This window comes from Lactuca virosa, chromosome 9 (genome assembly GCF_052849685.1).
Source record: "Lactuca virosa cultivar CGN04683 chromosome 9, Lactuca_virosa_CGN04683_v6, whole genome shotgun sequence".
NCBI lineage: Eukaryota > Viridiplantae > Streptophyta > Magnoliopsida > Asterales > Asteraceae > Lactuca > Lactuca virosa.
The window spans coordinates 115771-141640 of record NC_136434.1 but is presented as its reverse complement, the minus strand read 5'-3'; the positions used below and the strand labels follow the sequence as shown (position 1 = coordinate 141640).

Genomic DNA, 25870 nt, shown 5'->3' with positions numbered 1-25870 from the left:
CTGTTGACTTTGACTGTGGACTTTGACTTTGACCAAAAGTTGACCAGTTAACTTCTGAGGGTATTGTGGCAATTTGGAAATTTATGAAAAAGGGTTTTATGGTAACTATAGGTGGTGGAGTTCATGTTGGTGGTCTGGGAGTTGAGCTTTCTAGTTCAGACGACAGTTGCGAGCTGAGTTATCCTCACTATACTCAAGGGTCTAAGGCACCAAGGTCGGCCCTTCGGATTGTTATGTAGTTATGTTATGCTAGTATGATCTGTTAGCTCGGTGTCCTAGAGGGTAGGATAACATTATGTGACATGTGGTATGATTTGTTAGATCGGCATCTCGGTAGATGGGATGGTGTTATGTGCTATGTGGTATGATCCGTTAGATCAAGTATTGTCTATAGACTGTTATGTGATTATTTGTTATATGTGCACATGGTTGTTGGCGGTTGAGGCTTATCTGCTTTGTGCGAAAGCCAATAGACCTGGGCATTCCAACCTGTTGGTTGTGGGCCGTGAGTATTCTATCCCGAGGATGACTGGACTCATAGTATGTGGGCATTCCAACCTGTTGGTTTGTCACCATAGATAACGAGGGATTCGCTACTTGGCAGATTAAGACGAATGGCTTTTTCATAACATAGGATATCAGAACGGGGAAGACTTAACCAATCCATGCCGATGATAATGTCGAAGCTTTTAATTGAGACCGACATAAGGTCAATTTGGAAAGAATAGTTGTTTAGAGTGAGTGTACATCCTATGTATATGTCGTTAGTGCTCTTAGTCTTTCAGTTTGCCATCTCTATGGTAAATGTATCTTTTAGTGATTGGGGATTTTGTTTTAGTAGGTGTTTGAAGTTATGGATCACAAAGCTTTTCTCCGCACCACTATAAAAAGAATGCATGCGTAAGAATTGTTGAGAAGAAACGTACCGGTGACCACAGTAGGATCTGCTATCGCTTCTTCGTGACCAATGACCAATACTCTTCCCACACCACCAGCATTCCTTGTCTTTGGGTAGTCTCTCTTGAAGTGCCCGGTTTCACCACACCCGTAACAAGCTTGGCTTACTTCCATGTCGGGGACTTAGGAGATGGGTTGTGCCGGTGCCTTACATAAAGGGGCGGTGTGCCCTTTTCTGTTTCAGTTTTTGCAGTGCATTTCCCTGCAAACTCCCGTGTGATGGAAGTTGCACTTATTACACTTTGGCAGAGTTCCAGCATACCGACTTGGGGTTGTTGGAGTAGCAGATACAATGGTAGGGACAGAAGCAGGAATAATAACGGGAACAGTAGCAGCGTGAACTGCCACCGTTTGTTGCTTCTTTGAAGGCTCTTGTGATGATTGCCCCTTTCATTTGTTCCAGAACTTCTTTTTGCTGCCACCTTCTTTGGGTTGTTCAGGAGTGGCTGTCATGGAGCCTTGGCGAACTCCATGATCCACGAGTGTTTGCGCCAGAGGTTTGGCACTGTCAAAAGTAAGTGGATTGACAGCTATAACGTTTCCTTGGATCGGGGAAGTTAATCCTCAGATGTACCTTTCTACTTTCTTACTCTCCGGGGTAAGCATCCCGGGGCATAGAATAGCCAGGTCACTAAATCTGGCAGTGTACGTAGCAATGCCAGAGTTTTTCATCGCCAAACCCCAGAGTTCTTGCTCTAGTTTCTGCACTTCGCCCTCGGGCAGTATTCTGCTAGCATCATAACTTTTAAATCTTCCCAGGTCATAGCATTGGCTACTGGGAGAGATAACGACTTGACATAGCCGTTCCACCAAGAGAGGGCTCTATCCATGAATGTGCATGCTGCAAATTTCACTTTGCTCGCTTCATGTCATGCACAGATTTCAAACATCGATTCTGTTTTCTCGAACCAACGTGTTAGGGCAATGACACCTCCGGTGCCATCAAAAGACTTAGGTTTGGCATTCGTAAAGTCTTGTATGAACACTCCCTTGGGTGTCCGTGGCTTTCTCCATGATTAGATGGATTGGCACCACTACCTGCCCCACTAGCACCACTTGCGTTAATTTGCGTCATGGAGGCTGCCATGGCAGCTGTTACTGCTGCTTGAAAAACAGCAGGGTCATACTATGGAGGTGACGGCGGTGGTGGAGTTGGTGGAGTGTTGTTGAAACGTCTGTTTGATTTACATGGCGGCATCTTTTTATAAAAAGGTCAAATAGGAAATGACGATAAGTCCTCTATAGTGATCAAGAGTCATGTGATATGGAACAAGATATATATTAGTTCTAAATGCATCATATCTTAACTTTTATAGTGTTCTATCAGCGATTTACAATAGAAATCTACTAAACATAAGTAAACAATCGCCATTTCAAATTTATCAAATATCAGTATAACATGGCTAACATATTGGGGAACTACTTACTTGGCTCGGCCGATCACGTGCGTTTCACTCTCCTCTTTTTCCATTCTTTAAAAATTTTAACTTTTATTTTATTTTTGAAAACAATTTTACCATTTCCTTAGTTTGAGTCCTGACACACCCGAGAGTGTGCCTGAATCCCTCAAACCAAGGCTCTGATACCAACTTGTAACAACCCAAATTTTCAAAAGAAAATTTTCATTTTTAATTAACCAAAATACTTTCCACAAATCATGAAATCCTAAATACAATTGTTTTCAAATTTGTATCAACAACAATTTTATTTCAAAACATCAGAGTGTCCCATAATAACGCCTGAGAGAGAGTGCACACCGCGCCATCAAGCCTTGCCCTTGACCTTGGGCTCAGATGTACCTGAAACAAATCCGCAAACTGTAAGCTAATGCTTAGTGAGTTCCCTATAGCATACCCCACACACAATCCACATATCACATATCATATTAGCAATAAAAGCTACATATAGCATATAAGCCATGCATACAACATATAGGGATGCCATAGGCTCGTCCCTAGGGTCTTACTCTAGGAGGCCATGGGATCCCCACATGGTCTTACACCTAAGTGCCATGGGCTCTCCCATTTTCTTTAATAGGAAAGCCATGGGCTCTCCACATGGTCTTACATCCGGTTGTCATGGGCTCTCCCATGGTCTTTAGTAGGAAAGCCATGGGCTCTCCACATGGTCTTACATCCAAGTGTCATGGGCTCTCCCATGGTCTTCCATACAAACATACCACATTTACAGCTAGCATACTTCCTAGCACATAACCAACTATCATGCCTCATAACATAACCTCATCTAGTGTATCACATATCATAAAATGGGCCGGCCTTGGTGCCTTAGACCCATTGGTATGGTGAGGAGACTCACCTCTCAAATGCTGAACTGTCAAGCTAAGATCAGAATTATCCCACTCGATGTTCCAACTCAACCGCCTATAATCATCATGTGATTAATTTGTCAAAATCCTGAAATACTGTAAATACCCTCAAAGTCAACCCTGGTCAAAGTCAAGGTCAACAGTCCATGTTGACCTAAACTCGTCGAGTGCATCCAACAACTAGTCGAGTTAGCGAAATAACTTGTCAACTCGCCGAGTTACCTTTGTAACTCGTCGAGTTCCTCCCGAGTCCATTCCACTGAGTCTCGAGTCAACTCGCCGAGTCACCTTAGTGACTCGTCGAGTTCATCAAATGTCCAGAAAACCTCAAGTCCATTCAGACCAAAACGCTAATCCTTCACTGCACTCATTCAAAAACTCGAAAACGGGCAAACCCTACCCCGACTTGTCTAGTCAACTAAGGGACTCGACGAGTTCCTTCAGTCCCTTTTATGTTCAGCCCTTTTCAGTGGGATCTAAGGTCCCAAACTTCATATCGAACTTTGTAACGCCCGTGTTTCGAGGCTAAGGATTGATGCGCTGATGTAATAGTTATGGTCAACAAATATAACTCTTTTTGAAGTAATAAAAAAAGAATTATTCAAGTATTATGTGAATTATGTGAATTTATGTGCTTTATGCTTGTTTATTATGATATAATAAATCAAGAATGAAAATAAGCGTCAAAAATAAAAATATAGATAGACCCGATATCAATGAAGAAAGTTGTAGTGGTCGTGACAAGGATTCCGGGGTTATAAAGAATGTCGAAATCCGAGTTATAACGAAGAAGTTATGGCTTGTCGAAGTTTCGCGACAGAACCGGAACGACACTGCGTGACGTAAATAGTGAATTTACGATAGAGGACTTTTTAGACTTAGTGATCTAAACGGAAGTCGTAACATACGTTAAATCGACAGCGTGCATGAAAAGAACGCCCAAATCTGACTTCGTATGAGGGAGTTATGATTTTTCTAAGTTTCGACTTAGCAGTATGTAGCCCGGAGTTTGAATATTAGACCGAGCAATTTCTAGCCGACACAAACTAAACGAGAATCAAATATCTCGTTAATAGTAGCGCAACGGTAAAAAGACAGACAAAAACGGACGTCGGATGAAGAAGTTATGAATTTTTAACGGACTTTTCCTGTCTTGGCCTGTTAAAAATATAACTTTTAAAAACAGAATCAAAATTAGCCGACGAAGTCTAAGCAAAAGTTGTAGAGTACGGTCTCACCTACGCGTGGATATAAAGAACGTCGAATACGGAGCTCGTATGCGGAAGTTACGAATTTTAGAAGTTGAAGGTGTCATTTGCGAGGCTGCTCATTTACGCCTCGCGTAGGAGAGGAGTACGCCTCGCGTACATGTATTGCATGACCTCAGATTGACCACGTAGCCCCAGCATCTTCCGGACACGTCGCTTTGGAACGCTCAGCGTACGTAGGTACGCCCCACGCAACAAGGTACACCTCGCGTACCTCCGCAGGTACGCCCAACATAGACCGAGGCCAGCGGCTATAACAAGGGTGCGCGGTCAGCCTTATTTTCTCACACTTTTGCCATCTTTTTCTCTCTCTACTCTCTCTCTCTCTCTAAACTTCCCAAACACCCCCGAAGCCTAGAGAACCTCCCTAGCATTAGAAGAAAGCCCCGGAGAGCCCGAAGGCTCCGAGAAAAAAGAGTTTTTCGGTTTGAAACTTTGCTCGCGCGGAACCCTGTTTTCAAGCAAACTCCTCGGTTTCGTCGAAGGAAATTATTTTAAGAAGCGAAGTTGTCACACCCCCAAACCAGACGACGGAAACGTCCGGGGGTGGATGACTTCATTTGTAGTATCACAACACATGCATTATAGTAATCAAAGTACAACCAACCATTGCATTACTAAGTATAAGTTTTTACATTTGTTCAATCACTGTATATTGACACCAAAATAGTTAATAACAAAACAAAGACATGAAACTATTGTGATCCATCTTCTGAATCCCAGTACACGTACCTTTCTACTAGTTACCTGAGAATACAAGTTATTTTGAAAGAGTAGATCAGCATTTAAGCTGGTGAGTTCATAAGTGTTTTGTTATAAAAAGTATACTCTAAGTTCTTTGGAAAAGTTCGCCTGCTCCTCCAGAAAATCCTATATTTTTTTATATGATGAATGATAAGTAAAAACGACTTATAATTTTTTCTATGAGTACTTAATGAATACGAGTTATATACAATTCAGATCAAATAGACAATCGATTGTGTGAATCTGCCCTAAGCCCACAACCAAACAAGGAACAGGAAATGAGGCGGAAGTCACACATTCCATTGTTTATTAGATTCATTGTGTATAACCCTGACGTATTCACTAGGTACTTACGGAGTTAACTGTAATAGTTCTTTGACATTTGATGAAAATATTCTTTAAGAAAATCATATATTTTTTTTAGTAACTTGGTAACCACAATAGTTCCTTCTATAATCACTTAGTTTATACTAGCTATATATAATCTAATATCGAACGGACAGTTAAATGTGCGAATCTGCCTAAGCCCACAACTAAACAAGGAACAGGAAATGAGGCAGAAGTCACACATTTCACTGCCTATCGGATATTAATTATATATAACTATGATGTATAAACTAAGGAATTATAGAATTAACCATTTAAGGTTCTTTATGTTATACTAATTTAATAATACATATTAAACCTCTTATAGACAAGTTTCTAGTTTCACTAACTCTATTGTGAAACATTGATTTTGATAATAAATGTTATTGCTTTCAGAAAGATCTATCGAAAACAGTTTATCTTAAAAGAACGATGTTTACCATAGAAAATCTTATATTTTCTATAAGACCGACTGGTAGTCTATGTTGTTCCAAGATCGAAAAGCAAAAGTATAATCATTATACCTACTTTAATGATATCTATTTTAGTTGATAAGTTAAACTGGATAAAGACTTGTTTACCCTGAAAACCTGATACGGCGATACTACCCTCCTATGATCACTTAATACATATGAGTTGTATATAACCTAGATCGAACAGACAGTTGAATGGGTGAATCTGCCCTAAGCCCACAACCAAACAAGGAACAAGAAATGAGGCGGAAGTCACACATTCCACTGTCTACCGGACTTCAGTTTTATCTAACCCTATGGTATATACTGAATAATCACATAGTTAATATCCCTTGAGATTTTTTAAGAAAAGTATATTACTACATAAAAGAATCGTAAGTTTCTCCCATGCGAGTGCTAATAGCCAGGGTGCGGGATCGTCAGTCCCGTATAGATCTATACACAAACTCACGCTCGCCCTCCAGGAGACTCTGGTTCATAAGTCTAAACTTCCCTTGTACTTAGATAAGTACGCGAAGACATGCCTCACAAATTGAGTGATTTAACGAGTTTACGAGTAATACTGTGAAAAACCTTTTTGTAATTATAGTTGTAACTTTTCCTTATACATGATTAAGACTACTGTTATCGTGAATTGAACCATAAATTATGCTTATCACAATTTATATATGTGTTCTGTTTAAGCATGTGATATTTATGAATGCACTCCCTTTGCTCTTACATGTTACAAAGGGAATATGAAATCCGATTGACCTAACTTTTATATTCATACCTATATACAAGATATATATATATATATATATATATATATATATATATATATATATATATATATATATATATTAAAAAGGAGTTTATCAAATGTTTAAAAGAGTTAACATTATTAAGGAAAAACCGTTTATTGTAAACACAATATCCTTGTGTTTAGACTTGTATTCCCCCCTAAAACAGTGAAAAATAATAAAACATAGGGGTATGAACTCACCTTATGTGGGTGATTGAATTGAAGATTCGAATAAGGATGATAAGTTCCACAAATGAAGTCCCGAGACACAAATGAGTCTTATTTAGCATATTATTACACATATATGTATATAGTTAGTGAATATAACTACAAAGGTGCTTAGGAAACAACTAAGGATGCAAGGATAACTCACCAAAAGAGTGCTAGAATCAAGTTAGGAGGCTGAAGTGGTGTTCACGGCCCTAAGGAGGGTTCACGGCCCAAGAACACATGAGTGTTCACGACCCATGTTGAAGGGTTCACGACCCTGAAGAAGGGTTCACGGCCCAAAGGTGAAGAACACTTGAAGATCTTGTGGACTGGTGAGTGCTTGAAGGCCCTTTTGTGGCATACCAAAGAGATATAAAACAAAATGGGTGTTTAAGGGAAGAAGATGGTGTTCTTGAGGATGATACTTGAGAGAGAATGGGAAGGATTCATGGCCAGAAGATGAATAATGAAAGAAAATGAAGTGAACTCATATATATATATATATATATATATATATATATAGGAGTATTTGCGGCCGAGGAGTTCACGGTCCGTGTAACAACCCGATATTTCAGGTCAATGTAATAGTCTAGGTCAAACTGTAACTTATTTTGAAATAATAAGAATAGAAATTAATTGAAATGAAAAGTAGCGTAAAAAATGAAGTATTAAATAATCTTGATTGGGATGAATGAAGTGGTAGAGATTGTAACAAGGTTTCCAAAAATATAAAGAACACTGAAATCCGAGTTATAGCGAAGAAGTTATGATCAATCGAAGACCCGCGATAAAACCGACAAAACACTATTGAGATTTCAATAAAATGCTTTTTAGCCTTAAGTGCCTAAATGAAATTTGTTGTATACGTTAAACCGAGAGTGTCCATAAAAAGAATGCCAAAATCTGACTTCATATGAAGAAGTTATGATTTTTCTAAGATTCGACATAGCAGTTCACAGCTTAAAACTCGAAATAAGGATCGAGTGATTTTTAGCCGACACAAACTAAACGAGAATTCAATATCTCGTCAATAGTAGTACAACGATAAAAAGACATATGAAAACGGACGTCGGATGAAGAAGTTATGAATTTTTAACGGACTTTTCCTGTCCCGGCCTGTTAAAAATATAACAATAAAAATAAAGTCAAAATTAGCCGATGGAGTCTAAACAAAAGTTGTAGATCATAATCTCACCTACGTGTGGATATAAAGAACGTAAAAAACGGAGGTCGTAGGTGAAAGTTATGAATTTTTGAAGTTTGAAAAATCATTCTCGAAGGAGTACGCCGTGCGTAATGGTGTACGCCCAGCGTACCCGAATGCTCGGCCTCGGATTGGCCACGTCGACCCTCCGTCACCCCTCCCTCGCATGCGTGCCATGCAACATAGTAGCTCCGACGCGTAATCAATAGGTTGGACACGTACGCTACGCCCAACATACCCACGTACGCCCAACGTACTCCGAGGCTTCAGCCTCCTATAAATAGGAACCAAGAGCTCCAGGTTTAGGTTGCAAATTCACAACCTCTCTCCTACTTTTACACACTTTTAAGCCCACCTAACTACCCCAACGCCCCGGTGACATATCCAAGCTCTGACGAAAGCCCGAAGCCCCAAAATTCTCGAGAAGCTAACCTTTTTCCAGTCGAAGTGCTGCCCGCGTAAAGCCCATTTTTTCATCAAATCGTCACTCTTACCAAGTGAGTTCATACTCCTACACTTTTTATAAGTTTTAAAGGAGGAAAATACAAGTAAAACACTAGAATACTAGTGTTTAAATATAAATCGTGGTTTATATTTTCTTTCAGTTTATATAACTTTTATATGAAAACATATACATATGGAACATCTTATGACAACAATTATCAATTTAATTGAAATATATATTTTAAACTGTATCAGATATAGTTTGAGTTACATTCTCAATATATTTTACTCTTTCAGGACAAATAAAACAGTTATATAAAAATATGATTATTTTTATATGTTATAAACATTACGAAAAGAGTAACAATTTCTTATATGAATATTATCATATACAAGTATATATATTTCGTTGGGAAATTGTGAGTCATTCGTCTTCATGGTACCTATCAAGGTATACCAGCAAGTCCTGTTTTATAACCCGAGTCTCCTCTCGGAGAGCGTGACACTTGTGTATAGATCTATACGGGATTGATGACCCCGCACCCTGTCACACCCAAACCAAGGATGGCGGAAACGTTCGGGGGTGGAGGACTTCATGTATAGTATCACAACAACGAGTATAATAGTGCTCAAAGTAAATACAACCATCATAAATATAATTGAAAAGGTTACACCATAATATATGTTTACATGTTTCAAAATCAATTACATTATGATGACAAAATGAACTGTTTGACGATTTACGTCCCATCCTCAAAATGCTGTTGGTTTCCTGTTTCACTGATTTCCTGAGAATACAAGTAGTTTTGAAAAGTGTCAACAATTAAGTTGGTGAGTTCATAAGAGTTTTGTTTGAGGAAGAAACCGTTTTCCTTGTAAAAGCGACGAAGTATGTTTCCAGAAAATCCAATATTTTCTTTGTTAAGTGTGAAATGAATGCTCATATGTTATGCGATAATGAACCCTAGAAAGACCCGTAGATTCCTTCTATAATCACCCAGTGTATATAAGTTATATAAAATATAAGTTAAATAATCCGTCGAATATAATGGGTCTGCCCTAGGTCCACAACCAAACAAGGAATAGGAAGTAAGGCGGGCCCACCAATTCTAAGTCGATTGTGACTAGATTCTTATATAACTCTAGCATATACATTTAGCAATTATAGCTGAAGTCTAACAATTCTAGATGAAATGTAGTTCTAATAGAAATATGTTTCCAAAGAAAATCCAATATTTTCCTTATAAAAGTTATGTAGTCTTAAATGTCAAGACCGAAATGTACAAGTATTTTTCCATACTTAAAGTAATTCATGCAAGTTTAAATCGACATAAACTCGTTTAATTTATAAGTAAAACCCGTAAATCTTATATTTTGTTAATACCCCATGTGAGTTATTATAACCATGCTATGACTCAGTCGGCCTCGTAATACGACGTTCTTCAGGCGTCGCAAGTTAAATGACACTTGTCACCCCAGACCTGCCGATCTAGCTGTTGCATGCAGCTCAGGTGTGGGTTTGTCAGACCCAATATAGATCTATACACAACTATCATGCTCTCCCTACAAGAGACTCTGGTTACAATTTACAGGACTTTTGATTTCGTTACTTTGGAAGTAACGCGAAGCGAATGTCTCACAAATTTATTCATTAATAGATTTACGTGAACTGAACTGAAAACCTTTGATAAATGAGTTTGAAATGTAAATGAAACATAAACTATACCTATTATAGTTTATCCAAAACGTTTGTAATGTAAAAGAACCTTTTTATGAAAATACATTAGTGCTATGAATCCATAAACTATTACTATTATGTAGTATATGAAAAACCCATTTGTTTCAAGAGTAAAACCTTTCTCATGTAGTAAAAATCCATAAACTATTACTATTATGTAGTATATGAAAAACCCATTTGTTTCGAGAGTAAAACCTTTCTCATGTAGTAAAAATCCATAAACTATGCTTATTATAGATTATTATATGCGTTCGAAATGAATGAAGAATCCTTATCATGAATGACTAAATTTCAGTTTATGATGATAAACTAACAAGAAAATACATTCAATATTTACAACTTATTGTTATACACTTTGCTCAACATACTACAAAGTGTTATGAAAGTTGTAAGCTGTTAACTAGTTTTAACCTTTTTACACTGTTTTAGAAAAATCATAGAAAAATCATACGAAGTCGAAAACTGAATCCGTAAATTCTGAGAGTTCAAAAAATGTGTCTAGTTTATTCGTAATTTTTATTATGATTTTTAGAGGTCTTTAACTTGTGTTAAAATGTTCATATTCACAGACTGGTCCGAATTCGTTTATGAAATGATAGGCAGTTTTGTAAAAATCACCATAAATCGTAGAAAAATCGTACGGAGATGTGCAAGTAGTCATTTTAAAGTTATAAACCTGAAATATTTGTATCTAATACAGTTTTTAAAACTAAAAAGTTTAAGATGTTCAAAACAGTCCGTGAATGGAACTCAGCTTTTCTGATGAAAGTTGTTGTTTGTGTTTAGTTAAGTTTTTGGCGTTTTAACTTGTATTCCCCCCTAAAACCTGAAGAAAACATAAAAATGTAGGGGTATGAACTCACCTTGAGTGATTTCAGTAGATGTATGATGAAGAAAAGAAGTGTTCAACTCAAGAACACTTGGGAGATGCTTGAAGATTCGAAGATCTAACAACAAATATGACGATATTTGTGTAAGGAACTCATGATTTGAGTGAAGAAGTGTAAGGAAATCAAGTGTGGGAAGAAATTTACTTACCAAGGTGAAGGAAGAACTCAAGAACAGCCCTTGAATCTCGAGTTCGAGAGAGAGAAAGTGAGAGAAGTGTGTTTGTTCTTCTTTGAGAAAGAGTGAATAAAGTGGAAGGAGAGAGGATATTTTCAGCTTTTGAGTATTGAATCTTGCTGGAGAGGGGTGGTGAAAGGACAATTAGTTGACTAGGGCTGATGGGAATAGTGACATAAAGCATGAATAGTGACATGGAGTGGGTATGTGAGGTTGCTTGTGTCATAACTTAAAGGTAAAGTCAACACTCCACTCATATATCTTACCAACTAGATTTTATTCTTAGGAAATGATTTTCCTCAAAATATGATTAAAATATGAATATTTGGGGTCTTATATGTCAAAATATAAGTTTGGGTGAAAATCCCACGTTAAAATAATTAAAAACGGGCTTAAAACGAAGATTGGGTCAAAAATCGGGAAGAAAATGGGAAAATCCGAAGTCAGATGCGAGGTTCGGTCTTAGGAGCATAGAACCAAAGGGAGGGATCGGCTGATGGATTAGAACCGAGAGGAGGGCTCGGTCCGAGGGGAGGTTCTGTTGCAAGGTCGGGACCGAAGGTGAAGTTGTCAGAAGCGAAGTTAGGCGAGGAAGAACCGAGAGCAAGATGGACCGAACCCGAAGGTGACTTCGGTTCTTAAGAGGCTTCGGTTATAGGAGGCTTCTTAGGGTTTCGCCTCTAAGAGGTTCGACTCTAAGAGGTTTCGGTTCCTTAAGGGAGGTTTCGGCTCCTTAAGAGGGTTCGGCTCCTTAAAGCTGTTTTTCGCGTAAACTTTCGTTTTCGAGCGGTTTTCGACTAAATTAAGGGTCGGGATGCCCCGAGTGATTATAAAAAGTTGAGAGAGGTTTTGAGAGAGATTTGGGAGAGATTTCACACACTTGGAGAGATTTCTCATACATAGAGAGATTTGGGAGAGATTTCACATACTTGGAGAGATTTCTCATACAGAGAGAGATTTGGGAGAGATTTCACATACTTGGAGAGATTTCTCATACAGAGAGAGATTTGGGAGAGATTTCACATTCTTGGAGAGATTTCTCATACTTAGAGAGATTTGGGAGAGATTTCACACACTTGGAGAGATTTCTCATACAGAGAGAAATTTGGGAGAGATTTCACACACTTGGAGAGATTTCTCATACAGAGAGAGATTTGGGAGAGATTTTAAATAGAGAGAGATAGAGTGAAAGAGATTGAGAGAGACTACGTTTGTGACCTTTTTGAGTGTTTGGCTTCGTAACGCAAGGTTCTTACACTCTGTTAAGCCTTGTTATGAATGTTATACGCTCCCGAGGGGTATGAAATAATGTTTTATCGAGTAGATTCATCACTTACCCTGATTAGGGTTTAGAATTTCCGAACACGTGAAAACTCTAAGTGATACTTTGTATTAAGATTGTGAGTAGTACAATAAGAATCATAATGGAAACCCTAATATACAAGGGTTAGATGAGTTGACCGGTTTGACTTGTTGACTTTGGTTGACTTTGACTTGACCAAAAATTGACGGTTGTCACAATATATATATATATATATATATATATATATATATATATATATATTGGTGTCAATATACAATAGTTTGAACACATATGTAAAACTTTTACTTTATCAGATGCATGGTTGTTGTACTTCGATTACTATTATGCAATTGTTGTGATACTATACATGAAGTCATCCGCCCCCGGACATTTCTGCCATTCTGGTTTGGGGGTTGACAATCCGAAGGTTCACGGTCCGAGTTCACGGCTGCGAGGTTTACGGCTCGGATGGTTCACGGCTGCGAGGTTCACGGCTCGGATGGTTCACGGCTGCGAGGGTTCTCAATTCCTTATGCTTTTCTCTTCCAAACTATAACACACTTAGTTATAAGGCTTCAAAACTTATAAACCAATAATCCATCTAATTTAAGATCATGTAAGGAATAAGTTTGACCAAAGTTGGCTTTTATAAGAATGAAATTTTCGGGTTGTCACAGAAGTGTTGTCCGAATCACTCCTTATCAGGTTAGTGCATAGTTACTTTCATCTTACACATAGATATGAAGTATTTTTATATAAATTACGTGCTATGTGTGTATATTTACTTGAGATATGTGCTAGATGAAAGATTTAAACTTCTTTGTTTTTCAGATCTAAGCTGTATATGTATTTTATACTTTAAGATCTATGTTGGATGAAAGATCTGACTTCTTTCTTTACAAATCAGAACCTTTTTCTTTAGATCTAGGCTGTAGATGTATTTTGTTTTCAGATCTGAACCTCTTTCTTCAGATCTAGGTTGTAGATGTACTTTGTTTACATATCTGAACCTTTTTCTTCAGATCTAGGCTGTAGATGTACTTTGTTTTCAGATTTGAACCTCTTTCTTCAGATCTAGGCTGTAGATGTACTTTGTTTATAGATCTGAACCTTTTTCTTCAGATCTAGGATGTAGATGTACTTTGTTTTTAGATCTAAACCTTTTTCTTCAGATCTAGGCTGCAGATGTACTTTGTTTTCAGATCTGAACCTTTTTCTTCAGATCTAGGTTGTAGATGTATTTTGTTTTCAAATATGAACCTCTTTCTTCAGATCTAGGCTGTAGATGTACTTTGTTTACAGATCTGAACATTTTTCTTCAAATCTGGACAATAGATGTATTTTGTTTTTAGATCTGAACTTTTTTCTTTAAATCTAAAGCTATAAATGTATTTTATATCTACAAAAATGTTGGGTAGAACATGGGTAGATAAATGATGAGGTATGAAAGATGATATAGATGAATATTGGTAGTTGCACCACAACCTGTAGATGATTTTGAAACGTGATGTACTCTAAACATCCTAGCAGATGCGCCTATAGGTTAATATCGGCAGCTGTGCCCAATAGAAAACGTCATAATCCCGGCAGCTGCGCCTAGATGATAACATTGGCAGCCGCGCCTAAATGATAGCATTGACAGCCGCACCTAAAAGATAACATTGGCAGCTGCGCCTAATAGATGATATTGGCAGCTGCACCTAGTTGAGAACAACACAATCCTGACAGCTGCGCCTAAAGGATAATATTGGTAGTCGTGCCTAATAAGATGACATTAGCAGTAATGGACTGCACGCGTATTCCCTAGGATAAACCTTAGGAATGAATGAATGAATGATAACTGAATCTTAGGGTAGATCCTTAAGAATAAAGAAGATAATAGGGATGGGTAATCGGGTTGATTGTTTGATGATTAAACATAATAATTATATTATTGTGGGTTGAAAACCCTATGTACTCACCAGGTTTCCCAACCTGACCCACTCAGTTTATTTGTATCACAGGTGTTGATATGAAGCTGCACTACACTGAAAGATTAAAGAGATGTAGATCACTAGTGTAAATGAATGTAAGTTCTCTTTATGCTTATGTTCCTGTATTGACGTTGACATCCCAAAGTTTTAAAATGGATAAAATACATTTATTCGGAAATGCTTTGATAACATATTTATCATGTTTTTCTGGGAACAAAAAATTCCGCAACACTTTTCTTTAAAAGTATACTCTGATTTTGAAAATAAAGCATAAACAAATTGGTCTTTTCTGGCCGTGAAAATAGGGATGTCATAAACTTCCCCTAGCGCAGATACCACGTAAAGTTACAAACTTTACGTGCATGCAAGGCCTTCCAAGGCTATAACATCAAAACTAAGCTTCCTACAAGGTTTTAGTGCATGGAAAGGGCCTAAGCTAGATAAAGTGAGCAACTTTATGTCCTTGGGGACCTAGAGAGGTCCAGATCTGGAACCATATCCTTGTGATAAGTCCAGATCTGAGTATGACCCCATTTTGCACCAAAAGTGACCATATCCTTCCATGAAATGAGATCTAAGAAAATAGAGATCAAGGTGGTAACTTTTTACCTCTAATTGGATGTTCACAACCAGTAGATGCCGGATCCCAAGCCTTCTCCTCTCTTCAATCTCATCAACCTTCAATTTTCCTTCTCAAAAGCATACGTTTTACTCTTTAAGACTCACACACACTCAAGGAAGCTCAAAAATGCGGCTAGGGTTTCTTTCTGGGCTGTAAGGACGTTGAGAGAGGCTACAAACTTGGCGTTACAAAGTACCTATAATGTTTATGATATATTATGATAGTTCACTAGGTGTGAGACCCGTGTACTACACAAGTTTATAAAAAATAAAAAGTTTAATATCTATATGTAAACATTAAACATTTTATAAAGTAATTGAAAAAAGAAAGTAAATCAATGAGTTTGTAACATTTATGTGAATTTATTCTCAAATTAATAAAATGATAACCTTACATGAATAAAATGAGAACCCTCCATATATATAACCGTAAATTCTTGAAATTTAATGTAAAAATGAAAAACCTCAAAAAATGACAAGTGGAAAATAAGAAAATAAAAAAACCATGTGGCAAAATGAAAGAGAAGAAGACATGTGACAAAAAAACCTTCATTTATTAGAGAGGATGAACTTAATTTTATGAAATATATAAATGTGTGTTGGTGATTGAATGTGGCCACATCTATATATTTGCAAATGGATTGTAAAGGGCAAAATAAAAAAATAATTATAATTTGAAGTTTTACAAGGACATAAGCATAATACTAACTAGGATGTCATTGGTTCAATCCCATGTAGACAAGATATATAGTTATTTGTCGTTCAAAAAAAAAAAAAACTAATTCTATTTTTTCTGTTCCTACTTTTAGTTGTGTGCTTTCCTCCTATTAGGGTTTGTTCAAAACAAATCATGAAATGAATGAATGCTTAATTATAATGGAAATGATTTGTAGACTATTTATTTCTCATATACAACAATTTATGTTTTATAGAGTTGTACAATAACATTTTTAAACCCATATTATTGTGTATAAATAAAAATTGTTATATATAAATATGATCCTTAATTATAACGTTGAATTGAGTGTTTCTTGTTCTCAGGGCCGCCCCAAGCCCAGGGCTAGCTGGGCTACGACCCCAGGGCAGCAGAAGTTATGGGGCATCAATTTTATGGAAGATGTTATGGGTATCTTCAATTTGGGCCAACGAAATGATCCATAAGTCCGACAGCAAAGTCCAGTCCATTGAAAAAGGTAGGCGTCGACCTAAATTTGAAACCGGGAAGCCGTCAAACCGCTCGACAAATTAAATCGTACACCTACTTGAAGAAGACGAATGGATTTGGAGAAGACAAGGAGACGAGTATCAGGATACTAAACGACACATAAAACTTATTAGATGCTGAATATAAAGTGCCCCAAGAAGTTATTCTCTTTAAAATTTTGTGTTTTAGGTAATAGAGAGTGATCTGGACGATTTTGCCCAAGGTGGGTTTGGTGGTAAAGTTTATGTTGAGCTACCGTAGTTTTTTATCTAGATGATCTGAAGGGTAGCAAAGAGTGTATCTATGTTGTTAAAATTTGAGATTTTTTTAATATATTTTTGATCAAGATGCTTTTTAACTTTTATTTGACATGCAGAAATCCTTACCCCTTGCTTATGTTGGATCTATTCTATTGGTGTATTAGTTTTAGGGTATTTTGTTAGAATAGGTTTTGCTTAAATTTGAAAATAATGAATTATATTTAGTTATTGTAATTTTGTTGGGATCTTGATCTTAGAGCATACTAACAAATTTGTGAAATATTTACTGCAACTCATTAACTTTTAGGTCCACCACTTCCATCTTCTGAAGTGTGGAATCGCACCAGCTACTACATGGCCTCTCTCTCACACTTATGTATATGTGTATGAGTGTTGATAGATGATTATATTCACGAATTTGTTTAGAAAATAACTAGATTGCTTTTTTTGTTTAGGTTAAATTCAAAAATTACAATGAAAAAATATTTTATAAAATGATAGTAAAGAGGTTGTAGTTTTTTAAATACATATTAGCTTGCTTAGGTGTCAGGCTTCATACTTGTAAAATAATCAAATCTTTTAAATATTATATATGATCTTAGGAATTAGCTTAATATGCGTATTAAAATTTTTAAACATTTTATGATTTGGTTGTTTGCACAGAAAAGGCCTGGATTTTTTTAATGTTAGAAAATAGGATTCTAAGATCCTTATGTGTGTTTTGTCATTTGTGTATATGAGGGTTAAAATGGGCATTGTTATTAATGTCGCCCTGAGTACCATAGACCAATGGACCGGCCCTGCTTGTTATTTGCTGATGAGTTTTTCTTGGATCCATACGGAGTTCTTCAAGATGTTGTGTTCAAAGAATATTGTTGTTTTAGTGTACAGGTTTTTTAGGGCAAATTTGTAATTTACAACAAATGACCCAAAATCCTAGATTCCAATTCATGTGACCAATTCCAAATCCGTTCGAAACAATCCGTGAACAAAAAGACGTTGAAAACAAATTTTGGATATGCCCTGGAGGCTCAAAGAACAAAAGAATCCGAATGGTTTGCACTACTTTGCACGTCTTGGCTGATTGGAAATGCCCTTCCACGAAAAATCTACACCACTAGCAAATTATCCAAATCCCATATTCCAATTCAGCGAGCGAGTAGTGTCTTTTTCATTCATTGTCGTTAATACCAATACCGCCGTCGAATCCCCTGTATTGTATTGTATGTTTTATGAATCCCAGTCCTACCCGTCTTTTCTTTGCCTCAGTCTTCCATCTAATACTTTGGTTTGCATCGACTGTTTCACCCTTTGCTGTGGTATGTTGTATCTTGTGGGGGTGATTAAACGCAGTCGTGCAAGTTTATGTTACAGGTGCCGATTCAGTATTGCCAGTTTGGATTTTTGAAGAACATACATCGTCGTCCTCATTGAAATAATACGCAGACTTAGGTCAGATACTCGGATAGTTAGGAATCGATCGGACCATGTCAATACCCAAGGAGCCGGAGCAGGTGATGAAGCAAAGAGATGGATCTGTGCTTGGGAAAAAGACCATTCTTAAGAGCGACCATTTTCCTGGATGTCAGAACAAGCGACTGTCTCCCCAAATCGACGGCGCCCCAAATTTTCGCCAGGTGATCCTGTTCTTTCAATTTTATTGTTTCACCCTCTTTCTTATACTTCATAGATACACCCCTCTTTTCTTGTAGTGCTTAATTTCTCCAGAAATCATGCGGGGACTTATGTATTCCTCCTTTTTTTACATCATTTTTTCCTCGATTTGACCATTGAAAGTCCGGTTCATTTGCTTCATGAAATCATCAGGCCGAATCATTGCGTGTACATGGTGTTGCAATCCCAACTATTGATGGGATTAGGAACGTTCTTACATATATTGGGGCTCAAATTGATGGGAAGCAAGCAAATGTTCTTTGGATCAACCTACGCGAGGAACCAGTACGTTGTCTTATACCCTTTCTTTATTGCTTATAATTTCTTAGAATTGGCAAATGATTTTTTTTTTCATGCTTCCACTTGTTTATGGCAATAACTTTAGGATTCGATGTCCTGAATAACAGTGGTAAAACTCTTTCTTGGAACAGGTGGTTTATATCAATGGACGACCATTTGTTTTGCGCGAGGTTGAGAGACCCTTCTCCAATCTTGAATACACGGTGTGTGCTTATTTTTTCTGCTCAAATCACAACTTCCACTTCAGATTTACAATATTTTGTTATACTTTTTTTTTTCTGTTGATAAACATGCTAATTTATCCCATTCTATATCTAAACTTTGATGTTATTAATAGGGTATCAATAGGGCAAGGGTGGAGCAAATGGAAGACCGGTTGAAGGAAGACATATTACTAGAAGCTGCAAGGTTATTCTTTTTTACATGTTTCTGTGTATGATACGGATATCCATTTTTCTTATCATCTCAATACCTGTCTGGATAACAGATATGGAAATAAGATCCTAGTAACTGATGAACTACCAGATGGTCAAATGGTGGATCAATGGGAGCCAGTCACACCCGCCTCTGTCAAAACACCACTACAGGTTCACCATACTAATATATCTTTTTCTATGAAATTTAATGTTCATTTTGAAGATCTATTTCATAATTCCTTTCTCCATTGTAGGTCTATTTAGAACTACAAACAAGAAAATTCCTTGTTGACTACGAACGCATTCCAGTAACAGATGAAAAATCACCCAAGGAACAGGATTTTGATACGTTGGTGAGTGCTATTTTCATTTAACAAAATGAAAATATTTAACCTAGCTTATACTTTTATATATGATTTGTGTTTATGATCTTTATAGGTTGATAGAATTTCAAGAGCCGATCTCAAGACAGAAATAATCTTTAATTGCCAAATGGGGCGCGGACGTACCACCACAGGGATGGTCATTGCCACATTGATCTATTTCAACCGAATAGGAGCTTCTGGTACTTTTTTTTTTCTGTCAAGTTTATGTTATATGATTGCATGCTTTTACAATATCTTATTATTAGGTATCCCAAGAACAAATTCAATTGGAACAATTTCTGTCTGTGGCTCAAATGCTACTGACAACATGCTAAACACAGAAGAGGCTCTTCTTAGAGGGGAATACACCGTCATAAGAAGCTTAATCCGTGTCTTAGAGGTATGCAAATGAACCTTTTTGCTTACAAATTTCCCATTGCAACATTCTTGACTTGAGTAACTTCTTTTTGATTGACATGGTTTTAGGGCGGTGTTGAAGGCAAACGACAGGTGGACAAAGTAATTGACAAGTGTGCCTCCATGCAGAATTTACGTGAGGCGATTGCAACATATAGAAATAGTATTTTGAGGCAACCTGATGAGATGAAGAGGGAGGCGTTGCTTTCGTTTTTTGTTGAGTACCTTGAAAGATATTACTACCTTATATGCTTTGCTGTATATCTCCATACAGAAAGAGCAGTTCATATTCCTAAATCCCCTCACAATCACAATCTCAATTTCTATGATTGGATGAAAGCAAGACCTGAGCTCTATACCATTATTCGCAGGTACATAACAGTAACACACTTCCATGTTTGATTATATATATATATATATATATATATATATATATATATATATATATATATATATAAGTTTCATGTTCTAAAAAAGTTGTATCTTGCTATTGCAGGTTGTTGAGAAGGGACCCAATGGGTGCACTTGGTTATGCAAATATAAAACCATTAAACAAAATAAGCAAACCTAATAATGATGGCCACCCTTGTGAGATGGGAATAGTTGCAGTGTCAAGAACTGGCGAGGTCTTAGGAAGTCAAACTGTTTTAAAAAGTGATCATTGTCCAGGCTGTCAACAACCGAATTTGCCCGAGAGAGTAGAGGGCGCACCTAATTTTAGGGAAATTCCTGGGTTTCCAGTCTATGGTGTTGCAAATCCAACTGTGGAAGGAATTAAATCTGTTATGCAAAGAATAGGTAGCCCTAAAGGTGGCGGGGGCAGACCCGTCTTTTGGCACAACATGAGAGAAGAACCTGTTATTTACATTAATGGAAAACCCTTTGTGCTTCGTGAGGTTGAAAGACCCTACAAAAACATGCTCGAGTACACGGTATATATAATAATAATTCTCTCTCATTTTTAATGTTTATTATTTAAATATACTCAAGTCTGTAAGTGGTTTAATGTAGGGAATTGACTGTGAAAGAGTGGAGAGAATGGAAGCTCGATTGAAAGAAGATATTCTCAAAGAATCTGAACGTTATGGAGGTGATATTATGGTAATTCATGAAACTGAAGATGGAAAGATATTTGATGCATGGGAGCATGTAAGTTGTGATGTGGTTCAGACCCCACTGGAGGTATTCAGATCTTTAGAGGCAGATGGGTTTCCTGTAAAGTACGCTCGTGTACCCATTACGGATGGAAAAGCTCCAAAAAGTTCAGATTTCGACACACTGGCTCTCAATATCTCATCAGCATCAAAAGATACAGTCTTTGTATTCAACTGTCAAATGGGCAGAGGGAGGACAACTACCGGGACTGTAATCGCATGTCTGGTCAAACTCCGAATTGACCACGGACGACCCATCAGGATTCTACTCGATGACATGGCGTGTGGCGACTCGGACAACTGTACATCAAGTGGCGATGAAGGGAAACCGAGAGTGCATTCGAATCATTCTTTTGGTATAAATGACATCCTTCTGCTGTGGAAAATAACAAGGTTTTTTGATAATGGGGTGGAATGTCGAGAAGCTTTAGATGCGGTGATTGATAGATGTTCAGCATTGCAAAATATACGCCAGGCTGTACTGCAGTATAGAAAATTATTTAATCAACAGCATGTCGAGCCACGCGAAAGGCGGGTGGCATTGAACCGTGGGGCCGAGTATTTGGAACGTTATTTTCGGTTAATTGCTTTTGCAGCGTATCTTGGAAGTGAAGCATTTGATGAACAAGGGCAAGGGCAGGAATGTAAAATCACCTTTAAAAGTTGGTTGCATCAAAGACCGGAAGTCCAAGCTATGAAATGGTCAATAAGATTGAGACCCGGACGCTTCTTTAGTGTTCCTGTATATTTTCTCCAAATTTCATTTTCATAAAATATTTATTTATTTTTCTCACTCTCACCTGTATGTGTTTTGGTTTGTAGGAAGAGTTGAGAGCTCCACAAGAATCTCAACATGGTGATGCGGTAATGGAGGCGATTGTTAAAAAACGTAACGGCTCTGTTTTAGGGAAGGGGTCGATATTAAAGATGTATTTTTTTCCTGGTCAAAGAACTTCTAGTCATATACAAATCCATGGTGCTCCACATGTTTTCAAGGTAAACTAAGTGGCTGTTTCATTTTCTTGAAAAATCTCTCTTTTGAGTGGCTGAATTGGTAATCATGTCTGTCTTGATTAATTGTTGATACATAAGGTTTGTTTCTTTTCTAGACTGAATAAACTGCCTTAGCGTGACTAAATGACCATTTTATCCTTATATTTAAATAAAATCACAATATTCATCATTTTTAAAATGAGAGTTGTTAGGAAAAAAAAAGGGTATATAGGTGAAGGGTTATTGTTAAAATGAGTAATGATGTTTGTGTGGATAAAGTACTGTATACAAAAGGTCTGTATATTTGTTGGACTGAATAAACTGTCTAAATGAGACTAAATGACCATTTTACCCTTACATTCCAAAAACAAAATTCACAAATATTAATAATTTTTAACAATATTCATCAATTTTAACATGAGAGGAGCTGAGATGAAAGAAGACTAAGGACAAATAGGTAAAGGGTTAGTGTCTTAATACATTAAGCCAGGCTTTTTTAGCTTGACTCAGTAAGTCATTCTGTCCAGATTAAGTAAAAAAGAAACAATTATGTATAGCATTCCAGATTAACTGCTTAGCCTATTAGGCTCATCAAGTAAAAAGAAAGTCATATATAGCTGTACACAGTGCAGATTAAGTGCTTTAACTCTTTAAGTCAAAAAGAAAAGCCCTTAAAAATGTGTTGAACCAATAAAGAAATTGGAGAAGTTAAATGTAAATTTTTTGTTTTATTTTATTTTATTCAGGTGGATGGGTATCCTGTGTATTGCATGGCAACTCCAACAATTTCAGGTGCCAAAGAGATGCTAACTTATTTAGGTCCACAAAAAGTGATGTTAACTGACTTGCGTGAAGAAGCTGTTGTTTACATAAATGGGACACCTTTTGTTCTTAGGGAATTAAATAAACCTGTAGACACACTCAAGCATGTGGGTATCACTGGATCAGTGGTGGAACACATGGAGGCTCGGTTAAAGGAGGATATTATATCAGAAATTAAAAAATGTGGTGGCAGAATGCTTTTACACCGTGAAGAATATAACCCATCATTAAATCAGGCAAATGTAGTAGGATATTGGGAGAATATATTTGTGGAAAATGTTAAGACACCTACTGAAGTGTATTCTGGTTTGAGAGATGATGGATATGATATAGTTTACACAAGGATACCTTTGACTAGAGAGAGGGAAGCTTTAGCTTCTGATGTTGATGCTATTCAGTACTGTATGGACAAGTAAGTGTCTGTTTCTTAATCCACTTAATACAATACTTTAAGCCCTTGTATTGTAATACATGGGTATCTGACCCAGTATATGATATATATGGTTGTTGTGCAGTTGTGCAGGGTGCTACTTGTTTGTTTCTCACACGGGATTTGGGGGTGTTGCGTATGCCATGGCTATTATATGTTTAAGACTTCAATCTGAAGGGAAGTTAGCATCATTACCACTAACAAAAAGTGGTAATCAAGATTTATTATCTTCTAATGAAGCGCGTGAAAAGGGTGATTATCGCGATATACTTAGTCTTACTAGAGTTCTTGTTCATGGTCCTGAGAGTAAATCAGATGTCGATATTGTTATAGAGAGGTATGCTGCACTTTTTTGGATAAAGATGCCAAAAAAGCTAATGTAGTTGAGAAGTAATATTTTCTGTTGTTATAAAGGTGTGCTGGAGCTGGGCATCTTAGAGATGACATTCTGTTCTATAGTAAGGAACTTGAGAAGAATCAAGGGGATGATGATGATCATCAAGCATACATCATGGACATGGGTATCAAAGCATTGAGGTTGGTTGTAAATTTTTATATGAGAATGAATTTGCTTTCTTTGTAGTTTTTTAAAGCTTGCTTATGTTATAGACATCTAGGGTTTGTTTTTTCCCCATTAACTCATGTATGTGTGGGTAAATTGACTGAACGGGTAATGGTGTGTGTCTGGATAAAGTGTTGTATACATAAGTTGTGTTTCTTTTCTAGACTGAATAAACTGTCTTAATGACTGACTAAATAACCTTTTTATCCTACATTCCAAAATACAAATTTCACAATATTTATGAGTTTTAACAATATTCATCAATTATAACACGAGGGGAATTGGGATGAAAAAAAGGGACAAATAGGTAAAGTGTTAGTGTATTAATGCATTAAGTCAGGATTGTTGGCTCACCGTATTAAGTCATTCTGTCGAGATTAAGTAAAAAAGAAACAGCCATGACATCATGTATAGTTGTCCAGATTAAATGCTTAACCCATTAAGTAAAAAAGAAACAACTGCCTAGTTTCTTTCATGAGTCAGAACATATACTTAAATGGTAAGTATTTATGTTGTTGTGCAGGCGTTACTTTCTACTGATAATGTTTAGATCGTATCTGTATTGCACTGGCACTAGCACTCATGATAGAGAGATGGAATTCACGAGCTGGATGGCGGGGAGACCTGAACTTGGTCATCTTTGTAATAATCTCAGGATAGATAAATAATGTAAATGTAGATGTAGATGTAAATGTAAATGTATGTATGCACTACCATGTGCTATGTAGTTGTGCCTTGTGCCTTGCGTCTTGTTTCTTGTTTGTGTATATCTTCTAATCTCCTATCTCCTACTCCTACCATTCATTCTTTTTCTTCCACCCAAGTCAACTCATCTGCCCAAATATTAATGATGTTACCATTCATTGGGGATGGTATATGCTGATGATATTGTATCACTAGGTATCAACTCAAGTTGTGATGAGGTCAGGTAGTAGATTATAGATGGTTGGTTGGGTTTTCAATATTCTTTAGCTTTCATATTCTGTATTATAATTCCAATTAAAGCTTACAAAATTTTCATCATATGTAAGCAAGCCACTTTTAGAATGCAGATCTGCTTCTTTTATGCATGTTTCCAGCCAACAATATGTGAATCTGATCATCAACAACATGCTGCTATAGTGTATGCCACGAGCTTATGCTACATGTATCAGTTAATGTCCTTGTTAATTACAGGGTTAAATGGGGCTATGCAAAAAATGTGTTATGGGCTTAATTTAAGCAAAGCGAAATGCAGAAAAACACAAGCTGTTCTGAGTTTCTTATTAAAAAAAAGGAACTCCATTAAACTTGTAACAGGCAAAAGGCATACATGAGATTTTACCTTTTAATTTGTCCAAATTGCCAGTAACATTAATTTTACCGTTGGTAAATCCTATGTGGCTTAATTTTTTGAAGCAAAATACAGAAAAACACGAACGCAAGCTATTATTATTATCTCTGTTGATTTTCTTTAAATGATGTGGCGATTGAGGTTGATGTGGCTAATCGTCACTTTACCTTCAAGTAACCTTTTCATGTCTCATGCTGCCTGTCTGCATTTTACTGTCATAAGCATTTCATTATAATAGAAACTAGGTGAATGCTTGCGCTATGTTCATAATAAAATTATAAATTTAAAATAGAATACAATTATAAATTTAAAATATATGTTGTTTAAATATAAAAATGTCATAGTTAACTTTGATATAAATAAAAATTAAAAAAATTAAATAGAGTATATAAATTAATGTTAGACAAAATTGCAAAAATGGTCCCTGTGGTATGTATTTTTTTGGGGTTTTGGTCCAACCCACG

General features: G+C 36.8%; 1 protein-coding gene across 1 annotated transcript; it reads left to right on the top strand.

The window, feature by feature from the left end:
• The first annotated feature begins 17922 nt into the window (after positions 1–17922).
• On the top strand, positions 17923–24823 carry LOC145140723 (metal ion-binding protein). The gene is made up of 17 exons (XM_079074128.1): positions 17923–18163; positions 18294–18577; positions 18768–18899; positions 19046–19117; positions 19252–19322; positions 19402–19501; positions 19585–19683; positions 19769–19895; positions 19962–20095; positions 20182–20483; positions 20609–21044; positions 21124–22008; positions 22089–22262; positions 23006–23493; positions 23597–23848; positions 23926–24048; positions 24597–24823. Exons 2-17 carry the CDS (start codon positions 18428–18430, stop codon positions 24739–24741), a joined length of 3690 nt encoding a protein of 1229 aa, XP_078930254.1. The 5' UTR covers positions 17923–18163; positions 18294–18427; the 3' UTR covers positions 24742–24823.
• Positions 24824–25870: the final 1047 nt, after the last annotated feature.